We start from the raw sequence: 25,908 nt of genomic DNA, 5'->3' as shown, positions 1-25,908 counted from the left end.
AACCAAACCAAACAAGGAAGTGCAACCAGGAACTAAAAAGAGTCCAAAAAACAAACACATGGCCAAAACAAAAACATGAACAGACATGACGCATGACCAAAACAAAAACATGAACAGACATGACAGAACCCCCCCCTTACGGACAGATCCCAGATGTCCAAAAAACAGGATCAAGAGTCATGGGAGGGCGGGAGGGGGACATGGCGGTGGGTCGCCAGGCCAAGTGGCCCCGAATCCACCGAGGCATAGTCATGTGGCGGCGGCGAGTGGAACGCCGCCACCACAGGCGAGGTGGGCGACCCGGGAAGGGCCACATGCGTGGCCGACGATCAGGTGGGCGCACTTGGTGTGGCGGACGACCAGGTAGTGGCCACAACCGTGGCAGACGAGGAGGCAGGCGCGTCGTCGTCATTGCAGGCGTGGAAGCCGCAGATGACGCAGGTGCGGGTGCAGCAGACGAAGCAGGCGGCGAAGCTTGGCGTGGCACTTCGGGCGGCGAAGCTTGGTCTTGGCCGCTTGGAGGGTCTTGGCTGCTTGGAAGGTCTTGGTCTTGGCAAGGGTCTTGGCGAGGGTCTTGGTCCTGGTCTTGGCGAGGTTGGTCTTGGACTTGGTCTTGGTCTTGGCATGGTTGGTCTTGGACTTGGTCTTGGCATGGTTGGTCTTGGACTTGGATTTGGTGTTGGCATGGTTGGTCTTGGTCTTGGACTTTGAGTTGGCATGGTTGGTCTTGGACTTGGTTTTGGCATGGGGGGTCTTGGACTTGGGGAGGGTCTTGGACTTGGCGTGGTTGGTCTTGGACTTGGTGTGGTTGGTCTTGGTCTTGGACTTGGCGTGGTTGGTCTTGGACTTGGACTTGGCGTGGTTGGTCTTGGGCTTGGACTTGGCGTGGTTGGTCTTGGACTTGGACTTGGCGTGGTTGGTCTTGGACTTGGACTTGCCGTGGTTGGTCTTGGACTTGGACTTGGCGTGGTTGGTCTTGGACATGGACTTGGCTTGGGGGTGCTTGGTCTTGGTGTGGAGCTGCGACTGGCGGCACTTGGCGTCGTGGAGCTGCGACTGGCGGCCCTTGGCGTCGTGGAGCTGCGACTGGCGGCACTTGGCGTCGTGGAGCTGCGACTGGCGGCACTTGGCGTTGTGGAGCTGCGACTGGCGGCACTAGGCGTCGTGGAGCTGCGACTGGCGGCACTAGGTGTCGTGGAGCTGCGACTGGCGGCACTAGGCGTCGTGGAGCTGCGACTGGCGGCACTTGGCGTCGTGGAGCTGCGACTGGCGGCACTTGGTGTCGTGGAGCTGCGACTGGCGGCACTCGGCGTTGTGGAGCTGCGAGTGGCGGCACTAGGCGTCGTGGAGCTGCGACTGGCGGCACTAGATGTCGTGGAGCTGCGACTGGCGGCACTAGGCGTCGTGGAGCTGCGACTGGCGGCACTTGGCGTCGTGGAGCTGCGACTGGCGGCACTTGGTGGCGTGGAGCTGCGACTGGAGGCGCTTGGCGTGGCGCTGCGACTGGCGGCGCTTGGCGTGGAGTTGAGACTGGTGGCGCTTGGCGTGGTGGAGCTTGGCGTGGAGCTGGTGGAGGTGGCCTAGCTGGAGGCTTTGGCTTGGCAGGTCGAAAGACTGGTGGTGGCGGCCGTGCTGGTGGCTGTGGCTTGGCAGGTCGAAAGACAGGTGGTGGTGGCCGAGCTGGTGGCTGTGGCTTGGCGTGATGAAAGACTGGTGGTGGTGGTCGTGCTGGAGGCTGTGGCTTGGCGTGACGATACTGAGCCACCCCACCTGAACAATTCCCAGCCCTAGCCCCCCCCCTCAAGGAGCGGATACCAGACGCGCGCCCTGCGGTCTGGAATCGTTTCTTTGGGTGGGTGGAGGGTGGTCAGGAGGGGGGCAGAATCCTCCCCTCCAAACTGTCCAAAAAGTCTATCTTCTTGTACCTGGGATCTTGTGCTTGAAAAAAAAAAGTGTGACTTGGGCGTGGCTTGAGTCCTGGGGGGCGGGGCATGGAATTTGGGTGGCTTGGATTGACAGGATCTGATTTCTAAAAACATGTCCTGGTAATGTCTTATCATGTTTTTAGAGTCTTTGGTTGGAGGCGGATGATCAAAAGAAAAAGAGTTCAGAAAAAAAAAATCCTGGTCTGTGATGTCATTTTGGAGCTGTGGAGCTGGCAGCAACCTGCTTCCGCCCGGAGAGGGAGGAGCCTGCGGCAGCGCCGCATGCTGTCCGCTCGCCTTCCCTGATGTCCTTGGTCTGGAGCGGCGCTTCCGGGACTGCGGTGACGCAGCGCCGTCCTCGGACCAACTGGAGCTCAATGGCACCAGATTTCCATCTGGCCCCCACATCAGGTCTCTGCGCTTACCGGAGGAATAACGCAGCGTCTCTTCCTCCATCGCGCGGAGGACCTCCCATGTTGCCTCGTCAAAATTGTCCAATTTTTTTGCGGAGAAACTCTTCTGCTGGCGTCCTACTGTCAGGACTAGGTTCTTAGGTTTTGCTTCTCCGGAAGGCAAAGGAAAATTGGCGCGGGCAAGGCGTGAATTTAAATACATTATTTATTTTTTTAACACTAATAAACTACAAAAAAAGGAAGCAAACAAAAGGCGCACACAAAGGCGGAAATACAAACTTGACTATGAAACAAAAGACATGCACGAGGGCACAAAAACTATGAACAATAAAACAAAAACACTAACTGTGGCATAAATGAACAAAACTTACTTGGTAAAGAACTGTGACAAGACATGGAGCAGAGTGATGAAATAGTGTGAATGTGTGAGGACGCCAGCACAAACAACAGAAACAGACAGATTTAAATAGTGACGTGATCAGTGAAAACAGGTGCGTGACTCGAGATGTGAAACAGGTGCGTGACAAGACAGGTGAAAATTAATGGGTGACCATGGAAACCAAACCAAACAAGGAAGTGCAACCAGGAACTAAAAAGAGTCCAAAAAACAAACACATGGCCAAAACAAAAACATGAACAGACATGACATTAACCTTGTAGATTGTTATAGTAACATTAGGTTAAGCTTTGTCAGTGTGCCATATGTTACCCAGTTTCCCCGAGGGGAACAGCGTTAATATATGTTTGATGAAACGTGATTACATGTGTGACTATATGTATGTATATGTGCTTGCATATGTACAGTATATGTATGTTTGTACAGTGAATGTGTGTGTGGATGTAAAAACTTTGAGTGTGTATTAGAGATGCGTGGTTTGCGGATAATACGTTGGGCGGATGCATGACGAAAAAAATAGATTTTAAATAGATTCGGGCGGGTGGCGGTTGAACCAATTCAGAAAAAAAAAATACATAGTTAAATGTTGTTACCCACATACGAAAAACGAGCAACACTCTTTGAAACAGGCAATTATTCATCAGGCACTGCTGCAGCTGTCACGTCAAATTTCTTCCCCCCCCATTTACTTCCGGGGCTGCGTCCAATAAAGTCACAAAGTTGCCGGGGGTCCTTAACCCGCACGTGACTGTCCTGTTTCGCACCTGTACAAAAAAAAACAATAATTGATTTCTTCAGATTCCAGCAGCTGTCAAAGACGAAGTATCCTTCCAGCGACGGGCAGTCAAAGCCGAAGTGCTATCGATCGCTGTCAATGACGTAAGAGGAAACATGACCACGGAAGTAAATGGGGGGGGGGGGGGGAGGTTTTTGTAGGGGGAAGAAATTTGGCGTGACACAGCACACCACAACACAACACAACAGAACAGAAGAAGAAGAAAAAAATAAAAAGATTGCAACGCCGGCTGCAAACGTGGTACGCGACAAACTAAAAAAGGGAATACTAAAGACCAGGGGAAAAAAATAACAATAATAGTCAACACTTTCTTAATAGAAATGACAATAATATTATAATAATAATAAATAATATTATCACACATTAATATCTCTTAGCCTCTAATGCGTGGCCAAGAGATATTAATGCGTGGCACGCATTGAATGTCTCTGCTGCATTGGATCAGTCTCCTTTCTTTAACAGGAATGCCTTGCATCGTCTATATTAGATATATAACAACGGGCGGGTGGCGGGCGGTTGTGGTTTTGATAAAATGTTAGTTCCGGTGGATGGCGGGTGAATGACGACTTTTGTGATGCGGTTGCGGATGAAATAATTGCCTATCCGTGCATCTCTAGTGTGTATGTATGTTCTGTATTTGTGTATGTATGTGGGAGCGTAGAAAAAATTAATTAAATTGATCACCAGGCAGTAGTTGGCATTTTGTGGTTTATTCTCAATTATTTGACAATAATGAGACCAGCCTTGCATAACCCATTCAGATGCGTGGCTCTATCTGGTCTGCCTTCGCTTCCCCCTTTACGTTCTCTCCTAGCCCCCTCTTCCCCTCTCTCCTCCCCACCTCGTTGTTATGTCTACTGTTTGCATTCCAATGCTTCAAGGCCTACACATAGTACTTTGCAGACTGAACTGGAAAAACACTAGCTGTTTTGTAATATGACTATGGAAGTAAAGAAGTAACACTTAAATATGGATATATGTAAAAAATCTGGTTCCGTCAGTACCTATGTGTGCGCATATGTATGTATATATGTATGAATGTGTGTGTATGTGAGTATATATGTGTATTTGTATGTACAATATATTTGAGTCCCAGAATGTGCGGGAACCAGAGTACGGCCCCAGCCACCCAGAGAGCCCAACCCAAAACAGCAGGTGGGGCGCCCAAGGAACAAGGGACCAGCAGCCCCACGCAGCCAGGCCGGCCAGCGACAGGAACCCCACCGTGCCGCCCGGGAGAGCCAGCGGCAGGCCATAGAGGACAAGGCACGGGAGAAGCAGGGGTCAGCCAGCGAGAGACCACACCCAATGCGGGCAGAAACTATCAATTTCTGCCGCAAGATGGCATTAGAGTTTTAAATATCTCAAAATGTGTTTTGTGGCAATTCCAACTTTGACCACAGCATCAGTTACTATGTAGAGTGGCGCTTTCCATCATTTTCAGCAGACTACATTGCAAAATTATTATACCCCCGCTCGTCCTCCCACGCAAGATCCCCCAGGAATGGGGCCATACGAATCCCTTCCCTACTGTGTGTTAATTAGTGTCAAACATTTTTCATTGCTCCGGTTTATTTTATAGGCATTCATTTTTGCACTTGCAATGATCAGATCATTCATAATTTCTTGAATTTTTAGACTGCCACAAAATACTGTAATTATAAAGATGATTTCAAGTCTAAGAATGTCTTGCTGAAAAAAAGTGTGTTAATTAGTGTCCAACATTTCTCATTGCTCAGTTCTTTTTTATTAGCACAAGGCTTTGCATGAGTGATAAGATTTTTATAATTGCTCCAGTTTTTAGACTTTCACAACATACTTATGAATGTAATTTGAAGTCTAAACGCTGATGTGCTAAAATGTTTTTAAAAAAGTGCGTTATAAACGGAAAGATGTGAAAGGTTGAGTCGTTAAAGGAGAATAAAAGATGAATCGGGAGGTGAACGGCATGTCCCCACTTGTGTGCAGCCTGTTCCAGCCAGAGTGCTGATCCCCAGTCTGGAACAAAAACATCCCAGTTGTATAAAGTAGGAATGACACTGGCAATAATTTGCAGGTGGAACAAAACCCTAAATTACAACAGGGAGTGTTGACTAGTGTGACATCATCATTTGTGTCCTGAAAGAGAGACATTTGTTCTTGGAAGGATTTAATTGATTATTTTAATTAGGTAAAGTGGGCTGTCTAATAATAATGATAAGTATAATAATAATAATAATAATAATAATAATAATAATAATAATAATAATAATAAGTGTGGATCCCTGACATCAAGTAAAAAGACAAAAGACTGAAGACATGCCAGGCTGGTGCCTGATGCTTCAATCCATTCATCCGTTCATTCCTTCATTCATTGTGTAAACTGGCTGACAGTCAAGCGTGTCTGCAGCCAATCACTGCCAAATATGGTCGTGCTGACCCCGGATTGGAACACGCACAACCAGAACTGCAATCAAGTCCACAGCATCTTCCGTCAGCAGACACGGGCACTCAGTGTTGCAGTATGCACGTTTCTTTCTTTCCAATGTGGATTTTACATGGAATAGAGAGCAGTGATTCATGTGTATAAATGAATGTGTCATGGTCCTGTAGGCTATTTTCTACTCGTTAATTTGTTTCAAGCTGCCGAGAGAATGAGACGACTGACACTTTTTTCATAGGCCAGCGGGTCACTAAAGATGGAGCTCTATGAATTCTGCCTAGCAACAAGACATCAATATTATAAGAGGGTAAACATGCCATGTGAGCATGACACATAATGAATGATATTTATCAGAATAAGAATAACAGAAACAGTAACAACAATAATAATAATAATAATAATAAAAATACAATATATTTAATTATATAATGATAATACAATGATAATCACGATGACAACAACTCTAATAATATCAACAATAACATAAAAATATAATAATAACGACATTGATAATCCCAATGACCACAACATTAATAATAAAAATAATAATACACAAATTATGTCTATGAAGGTTCTTATTCATCCAGGACACCATGCTCATAGACTTAGATGGGTCAGCTCTAGTCCAGCGGCTGGTGCCAAAAGCGCAAATATTTATACTCCAAAAACCAGGAGTGCGTGCCTGGGCAAGGATGGTTTCGCCTTATTGTAGTGAGAAAAACAGCTGTTTTGATGCAAACGGGCAATCCTAACTGTCAAAGCCAACGGCAGTCATTGAAGTGTAATTTTCTCTCAGTAGTATTGATGTATTGTGTGGCTGAATGATCGCTGTGGATTGACTACTACCAGTCCAAAATAGTCGGAATCCCCCACATTAGCATTCCATTCAGATGTAAACAAATTGCACAAATGGCAATCTGGTCACCTTTTGTGACCAGAATGTTTCTCCTGTAATTTTTTGGAGGCTAAATTGCAGTCTTTCAGGAATGGTTGGAAGGACAGTGTTTTATGTGGGAGACAGGTGGTGTTGCAGACCACCTCCTCTGTTCAGGGATGTTTTTTCAACATTGACATAGATAGCTTCTGTGGGAAGCAGATCAGAATCATATCCATATTTAAGTGTTACTTTTTTATAAAACTCCTATAGTCATATTTACATCAGCTAATGTCTCGTGTGGTACAAAGTGCTTGGATTCGAGTGTCCTTGGTTAGAGTCAGAGCGCTGTTTATTCTCTTTGTTGAGACTGCCATTACATTCCTAAGATACGGAGCACAGCTAGACTGGGGAAATAGCAGGTGGGGAGGAGGAGGAAGGGGAAAATCACAGCACTTCCGTGAGTTGGAAAGGAGACCGAGCTAGACCGGGCGGGGGAACGCTGTTGTACTAGATTGGTCTCACGTTTGTCCTCTAAGCTTGGAGAATAAACCACAAAATACCAACTTCTGCCTGGTGATTGAATATAAACATCAGCTTATTGCCATAAAAAGAATCTGGGAGAGACTAGCAATTTGAATTCCCCATTGGAGGAATGCTGTTCAACGCAACAATTTGGGGGCTTCGTCCGAGATGGCACGCTGTTGATTGATGACTTCTTGCAATCTTCTGGACAGACTCAATTGGCCAATTCAAGGTAAGCAGAGCCTTTTTAAAAAAAAATATGCTTTAGGAGTCTGTCCTGAAGTCTGTAAGTCAAACACTGTTTTGTAATCCCAGGCACAGAGTGGTGATTTTGATAGATTGATTGCATTTTTGCCCTGTCCGCCATTTTACATAATAGTTGTACATAGTGGTCAACTCATGTCATTGTGTCTTGAATCTTTCATCTGTGCCTGATAAAGTTCTTGGTTAAAGTCCGTCCGTATATTAAATTCGCAAGGTTAGAGTCCTTCTGAATAATACGGTAAAGTTCTTGGTTAAAGTCCGTCCGTATATTAAATTCGCAAGGTTAAAGTCCTTCTGAATAATACGGTAAAGTTCTTGGTTAAAGTCCGTTCGTATTTTTAATTCTGAGGTTGGAGTCCTTATTAATAATACAATAAAGTTGTTGGTTAAAGTCCGTTCATATTTTTAATTCTGAGGTTGGAGTCCTTATTAATAATACGATAAAGATTACCGTGACGGGCTGCTTCACTGACGAGTAAGCAAATAGTCGGCTGTAGTTCGCCCTGGGGATTTGGTCACCCCTAATAGAGTTCAAGGTTAAAGTCCTTATGAAAAATACGAGAAATACATTCTCGGGTTACGGATGGGGCATGAGAGACACAATGACCACGGGGTTTGACATGAACAAGTGTGATGGATAGGAATGTGATGGCGGTCGGGGAGGAATGTTATGAATCATTATTGTTTAATGATCAATTGAATGTACGGTTGTCGACAATGGAATTAGCAGGTACAGTTTAAAAAAAAAAAAAAGGGGGAACGTTCCTTGAAAGGGTTAAGAGGGAGTTTACAATACTCAAAAAGTCGTGAACTGCCCAGAAGATGACAGCCTCTCACGTGCACATCAAACACAACAGGGCCAGCCTTTGTGGTCTCCTGTAGCTGCTAACGGCTCACTACAAGGGTACATTGGCAATATCCCACATGATCCACATGCGTACAACCCATGGGGGGGTTACCCGGATATAACATGCTCAAAACAGGGGGGGAACACGCATATCCGATTTATCCTGACATGAGGGGCCGATTTCAATATAAGCCTTTCGCTGTTGCAGACGTGCAGGCCATTGTAGATAAACTCCCTCCTGTGGCGGAAGGAGGGAGTCTTTGGCTCAACACATTAGACAAATTAACAGCAGGATACACTCCCTCCGTGGCGGACTTTAGAGGTATTTTGTATCGTTGTGTTTCCACACAAGATGGCCAAAATATGGAACAACAAGCAGGATTAATGACTGAATCTGCGACTTTGCATCATACACTACAAACATAGCTATTGCTATGCGCAGTCTCTTTCCTCTTCCATGTCAGAATACCACACCCACCTATCAGTGGAAAGATGGTGAGTCACCTTATTTACTCTGCACCCCAGTAAGGAAGGGGAACACCGACAGTTTTTTAGACGAGCCTTACTTGACGCAATGACAACTGTGGTGAGACGCAGGATGGATGCTAATCCTGATATACCAGGGGTTGACAGTGCTACATGGGAAAGGCACCTTATACATCACATACAAAATTGGGCTAATGACAGAGCAACAAGGAAACGACTACTTACATTACAGATCACTGAAGATAAAAAGTTAAAAGAACAAAAGGTCAAAGATCAGCTAGGGTATATTCAGCAGTGGGTGACCTTGCTTTTGAGTTCCAACAGGTGGAGGAAAGAATCAGACGGTTGGACTCGGGTGGTGGACAACGAAATGCTTCAAAGCCAGTCTGGGGTAGAAACTGTTTCGGCTGTGACCAGCCTGGTCACTGGAGTCGTGACTGTCCGAACATTTCCGAACAGGAAAGGTTCCGTCGTGCCGACAAACGAACACGAAGGCGTGGCAGAGGACGGCCACATCAGGAGCCCCAGCAGGAAGTACCGACAGGACCCCTGCTGGACATGAGGGTCAACGGCAGCCGCCCATTCGATTCTGAATGCAGAGGTACCAAAAAAACTGTGTGCTTCCTCTTTAAAGGTCGAAGGCTTCGCTGGGGTCACAAGAAGGTTACCTGTCACCAAACCACTTCCAGTTCAGATTGCTGGACCTCCTTTACAGACTGTAACCTGACATTCAAATCGCACAGAAGGAACCTTCCTGGTGTTACCTGCTCGGCTCAACCACCAAGCTGCGACACCACTACCAAGGCTCCTCCATGAGCTCATACCACAGCCTGAAACAACAGGAATGGCTGACATCCAACTGCTCTAACAGTGAAAACCCTGGCTGGCTGAGATGCTTCCGTGTGTTCTGCCACCCGACTCGCCATATGTTATGATTACCAGTTAGACACTCATACCAGGAGACCTTTGACTCCTTTTTATATTTATATATGTTGGAACTCAAGGTGTGGCTGCTCATGTTGACCTATCTTTGCAACAGCTAGCATGGTATAAGATGGACACAATTGATGTCCCACATTGTTCCCTTGCTCTCTGTCTCGCCTACAAAACCAAAGAACTTAGGTCCAATGATAAGACACGGCGTAGCTGCCACAAATTACACCGACACCCAAATTACACATTTTCAATTGTTTAGGTTTAGCCCAGGGTTATGTTAAACACATAACTATGGGCTGCACTTTAGACACCTGTAGGCTACGAGGAGCTAGCAGCTACACAACAGCTGAGCTAAAATGACACATTACACATATAAGTAGGGATGTCCGATAATGGCTTTTTGCCGATATCCGATATGCCGATATTGTCCAACTCTTTAATTACCGATACCGATATCAACCGATACCGATATCAACCGATATATACAGTCGTGGAATTAACACATTATTATGCCTAATTTGGACAACCAGGTATGGTGAAGATAAGGTACTTTTTAAAAAAAATGAATAAAATAAAATAAGATAAATAAATTAAAAACATTTTCTTGAATAAAAAAGAAAGTAAAACAATATAAAAACAGTTACATAGAAACTAGTAATTAATGACAATTTGTAAAATTAACTGTTAAAGGTTAGTATTATTAGTGGACCAGCAGCACGCACAATCATGTGTGCTTACGGACTGTATCCCTTGCAGACTGTATTGATATATATTGATATATAATGTAGGAACCAGAATATTAATAACAGAAAGAAACAACCCTTTTGTGTGAATGAGTGTGAATGAGTGTAAATGGGGGAGGGAGGTTTTTTGGGTTGGTGCACTAATTGTAAGTGTATCTTGTGTTTTTTATGTGGATTTAATTTTTTAAAAAAAACAACAACAAAAAAAACCCCGATACTGATAATAAAAAAAACGATACCGATAATTTCCGATATTACATTTTAACGCATTTATCGGCCGATAATATCAGCAGACCGATATTATCGGACATCTCTACATATAAGCATATCAAATAATTATAGTTGCTCATTACATACACAAAGTTGCCATGGCAGAAGTCTGATAGAAAGTATTCAGTAACAAACATGTCCGCATCATTCGACTTTCTACAACATGAATGAATTATTGGGGCCACCAGGTGTGGTAAAATTTCAAAAATACTATTGCTAAAGCATCCGCCATAAGGGTAGTATTTTTCTAGTATTGGTGACAATATAAATATAAGCATATTTTGTTACTTTCACCATATTGAATAAGTTACATAAAAGTTAGGGTTTAGTTGAGTTTGAGATATTTGTGATATTGCTAAGGGGTCCCCTACCCTAACACCACCCCCCAGTGGACCATAGAGGCTGAAGAGACTTTCATTGACCTCAAATATGACCTGTCCTCCGCTACTTGACTATTAGCTGACCTTTTTCTTAGATGTTTCTGAAAGTGATAGTATGACTAACACAGTCCTTTTTTTCAGAAACAGGAGGGGGTGAGTGAGGGTGGATACAGACTCCTTGGAACAAAATCGACAATCATCCGACTCTGACACATTCCATAGTTTTAACGTTTTTCCCGTGGGTAAGAAGTTATAACTCATTTTAATTTGAAAATAACGATTTTACACATCGATAGTACTTTAGTATATCAAATTTAGAATATGGAGGAGGTGAGGGTGAACCATGTATAGTCTTTGATTTCACTGATATGATCAATACGGTACAAGGGAAAAGGTACGTACTGACTTGTGTTGACAATCACAGTGGTTGGCCGGAAGCAACAACAACCTCAAAAGAGGATGCAACATCAGTAATTAAATGACTTGTGAATGACCTATTACCCCGACATGGTTTCCCCAAAAAGATTAGGTCAGACAACGGCAACCATTTAAAAAAACAAAACTCACTTAGCCTTGGTCGAAAAGGCTTTCGGACTAGAACACAGGTTTGGGGTACCATCGTCAGTCCCAAGGTAAGGTTGAAAGGTTGGACCAGAACATCAAAAACTAATTGGCTAAAATCTGTGCACAGACCAAATTTAATTGGATTGACATGTTGCAATTAGCGTTAATGATCATTCAAAGGTCCGTGAATAAAACTGTTTTACTGCCCTTAGAGTTTTTCACCCTATGAGCTGCATACAGGTCAGCGCTTCCCAGGACTAGCAGCCCCATGGAAGGAGGAATCAACGTAAAACCAAAATGGTATTTTACAAAAAAAATTGCAGAATTTGTGTGCCAGTTCTTCTGTACAGATTCCCTCCCGCCCGCTGAGAGGGTCAAGATCAAGGTCATCAAACGCAAGTGGACGGAGCCCAGGTGGACTGGTCCCTTCAAGGTCATGGAACGGACGTCCCACGCCCTTCGCCTGGCTGGTAAAGGGGACACCTGGTACCACCTCTCCCTCTGCACTACTGCTGAAGAACCTGACAGATTACCAGCGGATGTCATTGCTGACATCGCCACAACATCTGCCCCTCTTGACCCCCTCGCCACATCATCTGCCCCACAGCCCAGGAGACGAGAGAGATTTTCTACCTACATTACTCTTTTCAACTTCTATATTGTATATCCTTGTGTGAGACCAATCCAGTATGCTAAATGGTTCTTAGTTTTTCTTGCTTGTTTTCAGCATAACTATATGTGTCGTTACATTAAGTGAAAAGTTTGATGTTTATCCCCGTTTTGTTACCTAAATTACTCTGATATTGATAGACGAAAGGCAGGATGTTACACCCGACTAGTATTCTCTGACGGACTGGTGCTTGGGCGTGTTCTACTGTCTTTGTGTCTCAGTTCATCCTTCCTGACGACAGTGACTGACAAGTGTCTAAGAACATACAGCGGACTTTAAATAGACTGGGTCAAAGGGGATAGCAAGACTTATTTTTTTACCTGTGCAGTGTGATTAAGTACGGGAGACACAATAGCTATTACCGTGGTAATAACCTCTATATTTGTTACGACCCAACCCTGAACCATTGGTGTCGGATGCAGACAACATACTATGGTAAGTGGTGCCCATCGTCCCTTTTATGTTGTTTTGGGGGTTGACCTGACTGATACAGACTCTAAAGGAATTATTCAAATTAATGTCCTTGAGAGGGCGTTAACTACCTCTACACCCTCTGTAGCACCTAAAGTACCACCCCACCTCGGTGGTGTTTCAAAGGCTCTCACATCTGTGCGTGCTAATGACATCACCACCGAAGGCCTGGTAACTTTGACCTTAGGAGCGGGTGCAGACAACCTGTGGCTCAGGTGGATGCCAAAACCTGGGTGACTGTGTTGCTTCTTCCGCTGGACGTCCCTTTTCCCACACTTACGCCGCCCCTTTTAAGTTGACTGACATGTGTACCCTTCTGTTGACAATGCCACTCGACTTCTTCCCTTTGTGGCCCAAAAGCTGAATTACACGCGTTTTCAAATTACAGGACCCTCTTCGTCCCCCAACAAATTGGGTGACATTAACCGTTACTGGTGCACCACACTGATAGATGGCTCAAGGATAGGCCCTTGGGCACGAGCTGACTTATTCTGGTGTTGTGGGGAGCACAGGTTGTACATTAGAATCCCGACGTCAGCCATTGGGCTTTGTGCTATGGTTAGACTGATGACCCCAGTCACCAAATTAACACCCCTTGGAACTCCTGTTTCAGCGGCCTCTCTAACTCCCCACCGCCGTTGAGACTAACCAACCTGACTCGTGACGCAGTTGAGGGACTTGCTGAACAACTTGCCCCGACCTCCCTCAAGACCATCCAGAACCGCACATCCCCTTGTGCTAAGTGTCACTAAAGGGGGTCTAGCAAAGTGGTAACTTTAAGACTTTAATGTGGGGCGTGCTTTATAAGTTTTGTACAAGTAATAAAGATCTTATAAGAAGATCTTAAAGGGGGACTTGTGGGAAGCAGATCAGAATCATATCCATATTTAAGTGTTACTTCTTTCTAAAACTCCTATAGTCATATTTACATCAGCTAATGTCTCGTGTGGTACAAAGTACTTGGATTCGAGTGTCCTTGGTTAGAGTCAGAGCGCTGTTTATTCTCTTTGTTGAGACTGCCATTACATTCCTAAGATAAGGAGCACAGCTATACTGGGGAAACAGCAGGTGGGGAGGAGGAGGAAGGGGAAAATCACAGCACTTCCATGAGTTGGAAAGGAGACCGAGCTAGACCGGGCGGGGGAACGCTGGTGTACTAGATTGGTCTCACGTTTGTCCTCTAAGCTTGGAGAATAAACCACAAAATACCAACGTCTGCCTGGTGATTGAATATAAACATCAGCTTATTGCCATAAAAAGAATCTGGGAGAGACTAGCAATTTGAATTCCCCATTGGAGGAATGCTGTTCAACGCAACACTTCCCTCACTCCTCTTTCATTTTTGTTCTCAAAGGAGTGCTGCTTCTCCCTGAGGTGCAGGTAGACAGCTGAGTCTTGACCTGAAGAGTTGGCCCTTCTATGCTGTGCCATGTGTCGGCTTAGTGGTTGTTTTGTTTGTCCAATCGAATGAACAGTGCATTCATCATTACGCTGGATAGCATACACCAGATTGTTTTTGTGGGTGTGGGGTGTCCAGTCTTTAGGATGCACCAGTCTCTGTCTCAGGGTGCTGTCTGGTTTGAATTGTACTGGGATGTTGTGTTGGTTAAAAATGTTTCTTAGTTTCTCAGATAGACCTGATACTTATGGAATGACAATATTTTTGCATCTGTCACCTTTTTCCTCCTCATCCACTCTGTTTTTGTTATTTCTGGAACTGGATGCACTTTTCACAAATGACCAGCTGGGGTTGCCACAGGTTTTGATGCCTTCCCTCAAATGCCTATGCTCTTTCTCTTTGGCCTGTGGACTGGTTGGAACATTGTCACCTCTGTGTTGTAGGGTTCTGATAACACCCAGTTTGTGTTCCAGTGGCTGGTGTGAGTCAAAAATTAGGTATTGATCGGTGTTGAATGACCAGACGGAGGGAAATACTTCATAAAGGGATGGTGTTTATTCTCAACTCGCTGGTACAGCTGTCAGCCATACTGGTTGATCTCACAGCATATATAGACAAGAACCGGCTTGCGCATGCGCGGTACACAATAACAAATACGGTGGCTGCCAAGGTACAATATACTAAGAGAGCATTACGTGAATGCTCTACAATCGGTATGTGTGGGTTTTCGGTAAACCCCAACATGGAGACCCCTGTTTTCTCCAATGTGGACATCACAGTCCAGAAAAGGAAACTTACTGTCTTTGACATCCTCATGTGTGAACCTGACATTTTTGTCCACTGAGTTAATGTGCTCGGTGAAGGATTGCACTTCTTGGTTTCTGATTTTCACCCATGTGTCATCCAGATATAACTTGGTGCTGCTCCATTAAAATAGCTCAAAGCTCTCTTTTCCATGTCCTCCATGTAAAGGTTTGCTACTTATGGGGATACATGGCACAACCATGTTTTTGTCAGAAAAAGTTTCTATGAATTGAAAGTATGTTCCAGCAAAAGGCAAATATGTTTGGGGTTTGGTGTGGATCTATCCTGTAAGGTGCAATCACCTAGTAGACGTTGCCTCACTGTCTCTACTGCATCCTGGGTTGGAATACAGGTGAACAGGGAGGTGACGTCGAATAAAACTATAGTTTCATTTTTGTCCAGTTTCAAATCTCTGATCTTAGCTACAAAGTCAATTGAGTTTTGGACATGATGTGGAGTTTTGCTGACCAAAGGTGCTCAGATGCTGGCCACATTCTTAGCAATTTTGTATGTCACAGAGTTAATGCTGCTGACAATGGGTCTTTGTGTATTTTTGGAAGGCCATAAATACCAGGGATGGTTTCTTGTGGGTATAAGCGGTAATGCCCGGTTGATGGCTTTTGACTTTTGTAGAGTTTGTAAGCACTCGATGATTCTTCTGGTGTACCCACTTATGGGGTCCCTTTTGAGTATTTCATGTGTTGGAGTCTTTGTGGAGTGTAAGCAACTGGTTTTGGTAGTCAATTGTGTTGAGAATGACTGTGCATCTCCCCTTGTCAGGTGGCAGGGTTGTGATGTTTTCATCCTTGCTCAGTGATGTTACTGATTTCTTCTCCTCAAAGGAGAGGTTTTGGTGGTGGAGGCTTGGCATTAGAAAGAGCTGCTGTCACTTTCAGCCATATTTTCTCCCCTTCGGTTTCTGTTAGGTTGTTTTTCCTACTGGCTGATTCCGTCGCTGTGATCAAATCAACTGTAGGAGCCTGATGTGGAGTCATGGCAAAGTTCAACCGTTTTGCCAATACGTCTTTTGCTGGTTGGGTAAGATTTCCGCTGGACAAATTCTTTACCCATCTATTCTGTGATTAATAATCAGTTGAGTTCCCAGGTCTTTGTCTCCAGATGAGTACTTGCGGTGTAAGGGTGTTCTTACTAAGTTGTAGTTTTTGAAATGTTCTTGTTTGTCTTGCTTTGGTGCTGTTGTGTTCTCCAAGTTGGGCTTTGATTGTGAAATTTTTCACCTTTTCTCAGATCTCTTCAGGTAAGATATTTTGCAATTTGAGGAGTAATTCATCAGATTTTACTCTGAGGTTTTCAATTGTAAAATTGACTTGTCTTACTCTCTCATTCAAAAGTTGCTTTTGCGCTTTCAACAGGATTGTGTCTGTCCTGTGGCCTTTCATGGTAGAACGAAGGCGTAGGCTTGTGGGTTTGAGGCCATTTTGTCTACATATCAGGTTAAACCTTAGGTGGTTGCGGTAGTCTGCAACCTTACGAGCCAACCTTTCATATTCCCGCACCATTTTTAGGGTATGTAACCCAAAATGTTTAGAAACATGTCTATGAAGGTTCTCATTCATGCAGGTCATTGTCATCTCAGGGTATTCAATCAGTTTGTCTTGGAAGACATTTCGCCGCTCATCAGTTCATGCTCAAGGACTTAGGCCCTGTTTACACTAAACTGGATAAGGTTATCCAGGGTAAATCCCACCTAACCTTATCCGTATCCACACACAACAGTGCCACCGTTTAAGACCACCCCCCCCTCCGTCCGCCGGCGCAACGCGACCTAATACGTATGCGCGGAAAATGCACACGTCATAGTCATCTCCGGTGCTACTTTGTGTGCAAGTTCTTAAATTTAACTTATCTAAACAATATCCAGTGTTGTGGTATTTCAATTAACTGGAATCCAGTGTGCTGTGGGACCCTATTGTAGTGAATCACACCTGTGCCATCATAAATTAATCACATCTTTATTAGACACGTAAACAATGTGATAAAGAAAATTTTACGTCAATCAAACTAGTGATCTAGATATCTGGTCAGGACACTCCTCACTCTTTTGCCTTCACCTTCATTGTCCATTCGTTTTTAGTGACTTCATATACTCTGGACCTAGACGTTGAATCTGCGACATACATGGCGGACAATAACTGATACAGTCTGCTTTGCCAGTCGAAATGCATTCGATGTTTTCCGTAGTCTTCCCTCGACGGCCAGGTAATACACACACGCTACCTTTTTTAATCACATCCACGGCAGCTCGCATTCTCGTTGACTCTCCTTCGACAAATGGAAAAAGTTTTTCGGTAAGTAGAATCACAGCTGGCCCAGACATTGGAAAGTTATCTTGCCGTCTGAGATGTGTAGTATCCGAAATAGCTGCAATCGCTTTCTCTTAAAGTAGTCACGTGTGATATCCACAAGCGTCTGCACAGACGGAAAGAAAAACACGGGCATGTCTGGATGACTCGCCTTCATATTTCCAGTGGTTAGCTCCGAGTTACGAAACCGCTTTATTATGAAGCTGGCTGTGGCGTTTTAATTCTGACGTCACTTCCTGTGTGGGGCGCGGTCTTTCTGGCGTTACTTCCTCTCCAAACTCAGTTTGTAAGCAATCAATGAGTCCATACAAAGCTAAGTGCCGGAGATTCAAGAAATACACGGCGCACTTAGCCACGTAAAAAATTGTCCGAGGAGTGGAACCTTAAATCTGGTTTAGTTTGGCTAAAACGGGCTTAGGCTAAATAATTATTCGTTTAAGGGGTTAAACGACTTGGTGTAGACATGGCCTTAGATTGGTCAGATCTAGTCCAGCGGCTGGTGCCAAAACTCCAAATATTTATATTCCAAAAACCAGGAGGGTGTGCTTGGGCAAGGATGGTTTCGCCCTATTGTAGTGAGAAAAACAACTGTTTTGATGCAAACGAGCAATCCTAACTGTCAGAGCCAACGACAGTCGTTGAAGTATAAATTCCCCTCATTGTGTGGCAGCACGATCGCTGTGGATCGACTACCCCCAGTGCAAATCAGTAGGAATTCCCCGTGTAAGCATTCCATTCAGTTGTAAACAAATGGCACAAATGGCATTCTGGTCACATAAGGTGACCAGAATGTTTCTAACACACACTAGGGCCAATTTATTGTTGCCAATTAACCTATCCCCAGGTGCACGTCTTTGGAGGTGGGAGGAAGCCGGAGTACCCAGAGGGAAACCACGCAGTCGCATGCAAACTCCACACAGAAAGACCCCGAGCCCGGGGATCAAACCCAGGACCTTACACATACACGTGCTGCCCTACTTCTACTAATAATACAATAAATGATAAATGGTGGAAGCCGGGGGATTGAACCTGGAACCCTCAAGTTTAGTGCTCTGCCAACCAAGCCACGCCGTCCCCAATAATAATAATAATAAATAGTAATAATTATCAATGTCATTGAAATCATAATATGTTTTATTATTATCAATATTAATGTTGTTGTCATTGTGATGATCATTTTCATTATCATTATTATTAACATTAGCTTTTTATAATAATAATAATAACAATCATAATAATAAAAATATCAATATCAATAATATTAATTAATAATAATGCATTATAATGTAATGATCACTAAAATGGTATTCACAATCACAACGATGCTGATGATAATATTAATAATGATAATGAGAGTAGTGAAAATTAATTGATAATGATGACAATGACCATTACGATCTGTGTAATGTAGCAATAAAAATTACGATAGCAATAATCATAACGATAATGATGGTACTGAAAATAATAATGACAAAGGTAATGATAATGACAACCACATTGACAACAACACTAATAATATTGGTATCAATGATATTGATGAAAAAATAAGATGATGAGCAGATGGCTACGATGACAATAATCATGATATCTGTAACAATAGTGATAGTGACACTGATAATCCATCCATCCATTCATTTTCTACCGCTTATTCCCTTCGGGGTTGCGGGGGGCGCTGGAGCCTATCTCAGCTACAATCGGGCGGAAGGTGGGGTACAACCTAGACAAGTCGCCACCTCATCGCATCGCAGGGCCAACACTGATAAAGATAACGATAAAATAACCATAATGCTGACAATTGTTACCGTTACCCATACAACTTTTTCAATTCTGATACCGTACCGATTTGGAGCTTTGAGTATTGGGCGGTAAAGATTTTGATCCGATACGATACAAGCACAAATCATACATACTTTTATTATTTTGTAGTGTGTAATGTAAGAAAACATTTGATCAAGTGCAATTCGTCAAATAGAGAACAATGGTAGGTATGAAAAACACTAACCTATTTATTATGAACCGTTTGGAAGGGACTTTTGCTGTCTTTAAGTTGAAATGAAGTGGTAATTGTTTTTCTGGCGACACCTAGTGGTCACAGCAATTTATGAATTTAAGCTTGTGATCCTGTAAATTAAATGCGGACACGTTTGTTACTGGATACTTTGTAACACACTTCTACTCTGGAGACTTTCTATTTGTAAGTAATATGCAACTATAATTATTTAATACTTGTTTATTTTGACAAATGTGCTGTTTTAGACTGCAATATTGTTAGATTATTATTACGTATGTCTAGCTTGTGTGCTATTGTGTGCTTAGCTGTTGTGTAGCTGCTAATACCTAATAGCCTATAGCCTACCATGTTTACCTTTTATAAATGTCCTGACTAAAACAGAATAAAAGACCAACCGTGTGTAATTGATAAAAATGCGGTGGCCATAAATAGACCTCCATCCATCCATAGACCTATTGATCAAAATATGACAAAATAATGAACAAGCTTTCTGAATCGAAAATATCCCCCAAATTCCAAATCAATTCCATGAATTTGAATAGAACTTTGGTTGCAGACAGGAAGTAGAATTGCAATTTTACAATAATTTTTTTGTGTTCAAGAATCATGCTTTACAGTCTATGTATTCACATATTTCATAGAAATATGTAAATATGGAACAATGAAGAAACAACAAAGAATAAAAGCAGCTTCTATTAAACACATAATTTAATTTGATGTATTGTAACTTTCAAATGTTGAAGGAAAAAAAAGAAAATATGTAAAATATGTGATGTAACATTTTGAAACTGTATACATGTTGGAAATAAACTTCAACCAGCCAAATACTGGAAAAACACTTCATTTCCCAGAATGCTCTTCTTTATTCAAGTATTCAAAATGGAGGGAAATTGTGTAACATTTTGGTGGTTTTTTTTTAGTATTTTTTTAATTATTATTTAAGCTGACACTTTTGTAAACTGTGATAGACTATTCCTGTTCCTTTTTTTCTATAAATAATTGATCTGCAATGCAATGAATTTAATTCCACTTCCTGTAATTCCAATTCAACACCCTGTTCGGGTGGAGCTAATTCATTTAAAATTCCAATTTTTCCTGACTTGACTTGTTTTCAATTTAATTGGATGTTTCCCAGAAACAAAAAGATGTAGAGAATTTCAAATTAAAAAGCATTCTTATCATCCAACGAGCTAATCCAACCTGTCATTGTGTCTTCATGAGAGCACACGCACACGCACACACACGCGCACACACGCACATGCACACACACACACACACACACACACGCACGCACGCACGCACGCACGCACGCACGCACACACACACACACACACACACACACACACACACACACACACACACACACACACACACACACACACACACACACACACACACACACACACTACTAACCTGACACGCGTCATAAGTGTGGACAGGCAGAGTCTCATTTCCCACAGACTCACACTCACCTTGTTCAAAGTGCTCACTTTAATCTCTGCTTGTGTTCCACCTCCCAAACATGGAGCGGCTGACGTGTAGTCCACGTCATTACTCTGATCCATGCTGCTTGGGGCTATTTATTCTGCATTTATTCTACCTTTATTTTACATTTTCTACTTCAGTTCTACATTTCCTACATTTATTATACTTTATTCTACCTTTATTCTACATTTTATACCTCTATTCCACATATCATACATTTATTGTACTTTATTCTACCTTTATTCTGTGTTTATTTTACCTTTATTCTACTATTATTCTACATTTGTTTTACTTTTATTCTGCTTTCATTCTACTTTTACTCAACCTTTATTTTACTTTTATTTTGCCTTTATTTCACCTTTTTTACTTGTATTCTACCTTTTATAACATGTCATTCCATTTGAATTCTACCTTTATTTTATGTTTAATTGACTTTCATTCTGTCTTTACACTACTTTTATTTACTTTTATACTACTAGTATTTATTTAACTGTCATTCTACCTTTATTTAACCTTTTATAGTACAGTTTATTTAAACTTTTATTCCACCTACATTTCAACTTTATTCTAAATTTATTCCACCTTTATTGTACTTTTATTTGGCCTTTATTCTTCCTTTTTTTACTTTTATTCTACCTTTTTTAAAATATTCACTCTACTTTTGTTTTACTTATATTTTGTTTTCATTCTACTTTTATTTTACCTTTGGTTTACCTTTATTCTACTTTTACTCTACCTGTATTATATTTTCATTGTACCTTTATTTACCTGTATTCCACCTTTATTTGACTTTTATTCCATCTTTGTTCTACTTCTACCTTTCATTCTACATTTATTTAACCATTTATTCCATCGTTTGTTTGAACTTTTATTTTTCATTCACTTTTATTCTGTCTTCATTTCAACTTTTATTCCATCTTTTTCTGCTTTCATTCATACTTTATATTACCTATATTTCACTTTCATTTTGCCTTTATTAACCGTTTTTTCTACCTTTTATTTAAACTTTTAATTGACCTTTATTCCAGTTTTGCTCTACCTTTATTAAACCTAAATTCTCCTCCTCTGCGGCCCACTTCCAGTAGAAGCAAGATGCCTAACCTGCTGTCTGGCCTATATCTGAGAGACGGGTGTCAGATGATGTGTCGAGGTGATGAAAATGTTTCACAAATACACTAAAAGGACTGAGTCAATTTAAAGGAGCCATATGTAATAATTCCATGTCAAGTCATCATTAAATGGCCCTGATATGTCAAAAGGCATTAATAAATCATGTTCCTTCGAATACCTCTATAACTGGTAGGGTTAGGTATCGTTTGAATTCGAACAATTCCTATTCCGATTCCAATTCTTTGTTTCGATTCTCGATTCCTGACGATTCTCGATTCCGATTCTTTTAAGAGGCAGGGTCAAAAAAGTTTTGGATATTTTAAATGAGCTAGCTAACCTACATACAGTCTTTCTGAATGAAATAGTCTGACATTCTCCATCAATTTTAATTCTATTAACTTTTTATGAACTTTACTATAAATTCCTCACAGGGCTGTTTTCAACTAGAATATAAATATCAAATCTATGAACTTGAATATAAATATTATAAATACATTTTCACAGGGGTACACTTTCCTCAAGAGAGCTTTATTTTTGAAAACCTCATGAAAACACATTTACACACACAAGTGCATGATGCTGCAGGAAACCTCATGAAAACACATTTACACACACAAGTGTATGATGCTGCAGGAAACCTCATGAAAACACATTTACACACACAAGTGTATGATGCTGCAGGTACTTAAACATGTTACCGTGCTCCCACTGTTGGGCTAACCTGGTGCAGAAAAGCAAATAAACAATAAGAAACAACTTGCAAAACCCAGTCCAGATTAGCAGCAGGTACAGTATAAAATCAGAGACAGTTCTTGTTTAGGAAAATGACCATATCCGCCTTCTCAGGCAGGATGCGTGAGCGTTCTGGACAGATAGTGTCTCCTGCTGTGGAAAATACACGTTCGCTGGGTGGGGAAGAAGCTTGAACGCATAAATAGGAGAAAGCGGGATCTGACAGCAGGAGGAGGACGGTCGGCGCAGCGCGTCGAAGACGGGACATGCATATATTTGTACTTCATGAACTCGGAGGTGCTTCACCATGTTCGACGTGCACCCTCCTAAGCACGAAAAAGTCCTGTCGCACGTGTTATATTTCGCCGATATTTCATTTTTTTTAGTAAAATAAAGCCACACTTTCGACCGCCGACGCCCGCTATCCATGCTTGACTGACTCGCTCGGCTACATAGGCTCGGCTATGCTAACACTTCCGGCGGTGGGCGCTTCTTCGTTGGTGTGAACACCACACCAACAAAGAAGCGCCCACCGCCGGAAGTGTTAGCACAGCCGAGCCTATGTAGCCGAGCGGCTTCTTCTTCCGGTCGGCGATTATTCTTTTTTTTCGACTGGGTATCGAAACTAGGAATCGAAATTTAAACTTTTGAACGATTCCGGGAGAATCGGAAAGTTAGTCCGGGTTCCAATCGATACTCGATACTCGATACCCAACCCTAATAACTGGTAACAGTAGTTCAGCCGGAATATGCTCATTTCACGGACTACAATGGCGGATGCGCGCACATTTTCAGGACTTATGCAGATCCCAAATACACATCAGCAGGTACCAGAAGGTAAGAAAAGTTGGTTTTGCATAATATTGCGAAACAAAACGGCAGGTTATATATCTGCTAATAGGTGCCATTTTGCGGTCCTCATACACACACCATAATAATACTCGTATGTTTAATACGGCGACAATCCATCAATCGGTGCGGCTTCATACCTTACCAAAGTCGTACTAAAAACATTTTGACAGATTTTTGAGAGCCGTTTGTAATGTTCTATATTTTCAATGGAACATTTTGTCATGTCTGTGTTAATCATGTTTTTGTTTGGCCATGTTTTGCTTGGTTTTTGGACTCTTTTTTAGTTCCTGATTGCCTGATTGTGTCCACCTGTCACCCACCCTCATGTGTATAAATGGCTCATCTTCCTTCTGTCCTGTGCCAGAGTGTTTTCGTATCTTTTGTGCGAACCGCCAGCGTTCCATGTCCACAGCCATTGCCACGTTATTCGTACCCTTTTTGTCAGGTAAGATTAGTTGTTTAGCATTGCCTCCCTTGGAGCGCCTTTTGTTATATTTTGCATATTTTTTCTCTTTGCAACCTTTTTCCCTCCGCAGCTGGAGCGTTTTGAGTTCATTGAGATTTTTGTTAGTTTAGAGGTTAGGTAAGCTCGGCTTTTGATAGCCTGTTAAGTTTCTCCCCTTTTTGACCCTTTTCCTTCTTTGGAATATATATTTGTTGTCAAACTCCTGCATCTGTGTCCAGAGTCCTGTTCAGGTCGTGACACAATTAAAGTTTTGGTGTTGTTTACTGGCGTCATCTTGCAGTTTACACATATCTCGTATGTATGACTGCCATCTACTGGTCACACTTATCATTACACCATGTACCAAATAAAATTGCTTTGAGATCGGTAAGGACAACCAGAATTATGCCGTACATTAGGCACACCGGGTTATAAAGCGCACTGTCGATTTTTTTGAAAATGAAAGGATTTTAAGAGTGCCTTACAGTTCGAAAAATACGGTAAGTGAGGCATTTACGTTTTCTCATTATTTGTAATGAATATAAATGGACATTTCGTATGTAAACTATATTGTTCAATACAGTGTATGATCTTGTCTAACAAAGCTAGTATGCAACGAATGCTTAGCATGCCAGCCCGGTCAATGACACATCGACATATTAGCTAAAGGGGGAAATAGATGCCTGTTAGCCTGTATGTCGATGTGTAATCCAACTGACAGGGCAAAATATATTTTCGACAAATAAAACCTATGTGGATATGGGTAGTGTCAGTGCCTATTTCGTTCTCAATATGCTGATACGCTGAGGAAATGGGTTCCAACATTAGCACGGCTGTCATCATGGCAATGTGAAATGTATGGAGACAGCCAAATCACATGATAAAATAATTTCTCATTCATGTTTGAATATTGTGGACTATATGTACCAAATTATATGGCAATCTGAAACAGTAGCCTACAGGCATACCTTGGTAAAATGTCTCCTCTTTAGTTTTGGGCGTACATTAGGCTGCTAAGCATGCTCTACTTATTTTCACCAGTATAACCATTGCTAGCGTTGGTTGTAGTTTGTTTTAGTCTTTGTTTTCTGATAGTACTGACAATAATCATATGATTGCCATTTGTTGTGATATTGTACCCAGGCATGGCATACTTCTTCCTGAAAATAGCCTAATGTCTGTGTAAAATATGTTGGTTAGTGATTTGTTATTGAAAAAACCCTTGTCTATTCGCTATTATGGTCCCAGTACCTCAACTCCTAGTAAGAGGCAGTGGAAGTTTGAAGTTCCTTGGAGTAGCCCAGTCGATCAAGCTGGATTCGGCTGCATACTGGCTACCTCGTTCAGGGAAAGGGGGAGAGGACTACAGAATTTTGACCGTCATTGCAGTACCATTTCTGGCCACATTTTTACATATGGCTCCTTTAAAGCTCCTTTAAGGCTAATAGAGCTTATGCCGTTAATAAGAAATTACAGAAGAAGAAGAAGAACAATAAAAAGAAAAACAAGAAGAACAAGAACAGAAACAAGAACAAGAAGAGACACTGTCACTACGTGATCGGTACCAGAAGACATGATCGGTCCACGCATGCGCGAAGACTACGTCACTTCCTGGACTTGCAATTTTTATCGACAGAGCCTTGCGACGTCATGTTCAGTGATATTTTCATGTTTTATTAATGTTATGTATAAAAAATACCTAAAAGGGAACAAGAATATAAAAATGAACAAGGGGTAGAAGTATTAACGCCACAATTTCAACC

General features: G+C 42.3%; 1 protein-coding gene across 1 annotated transcript in view; it reads right to left on the bottom strand.

Moving 5' to 3' along the window:
- Positions 1-3,328: 3,328 nt before the first annotated feature.
- LOC133631475 (potassium voltage-gated channel subfamily B member 1-like) overlaps positions 3,329-25,908 on the bottom strand; it is a 102,245-nt gene continuing 79,665 nt past the window's right edge. The window contains exon 3 of the mRNA XM_062023737.1: positions 3,329-3,499. Coding sequence (XP_061879721.1) covers positions 3,395-3,499 — 105 coding nt within the window. The 3' untranslated portion in view covers positions 3,329-3,394. The remainder of the gene's footprint in view (positions 3,500-25,908) is intronic.

Source organism: Entelurus aequoreus, linkage group LG01 (genome assembly GCF_033978785.1).
Source record: "Entelurus aequoreus isolate RoL-2023_Sb linkage group LG01, RoL_Eaeq_v1.1, whole genome shotgun sequence".
NCBI classification, from domain to species: Eukaryota; Metazoa; Chordata; class Actinopteri; order Syngnathiformes; family Syngnathidae; genus Entelurus; species Entelurus aequoreus.
Note: the sequence above shows the minus strand (reverse complement) of the source record. Positions and strands in the feature narration are given on the sequence as shown.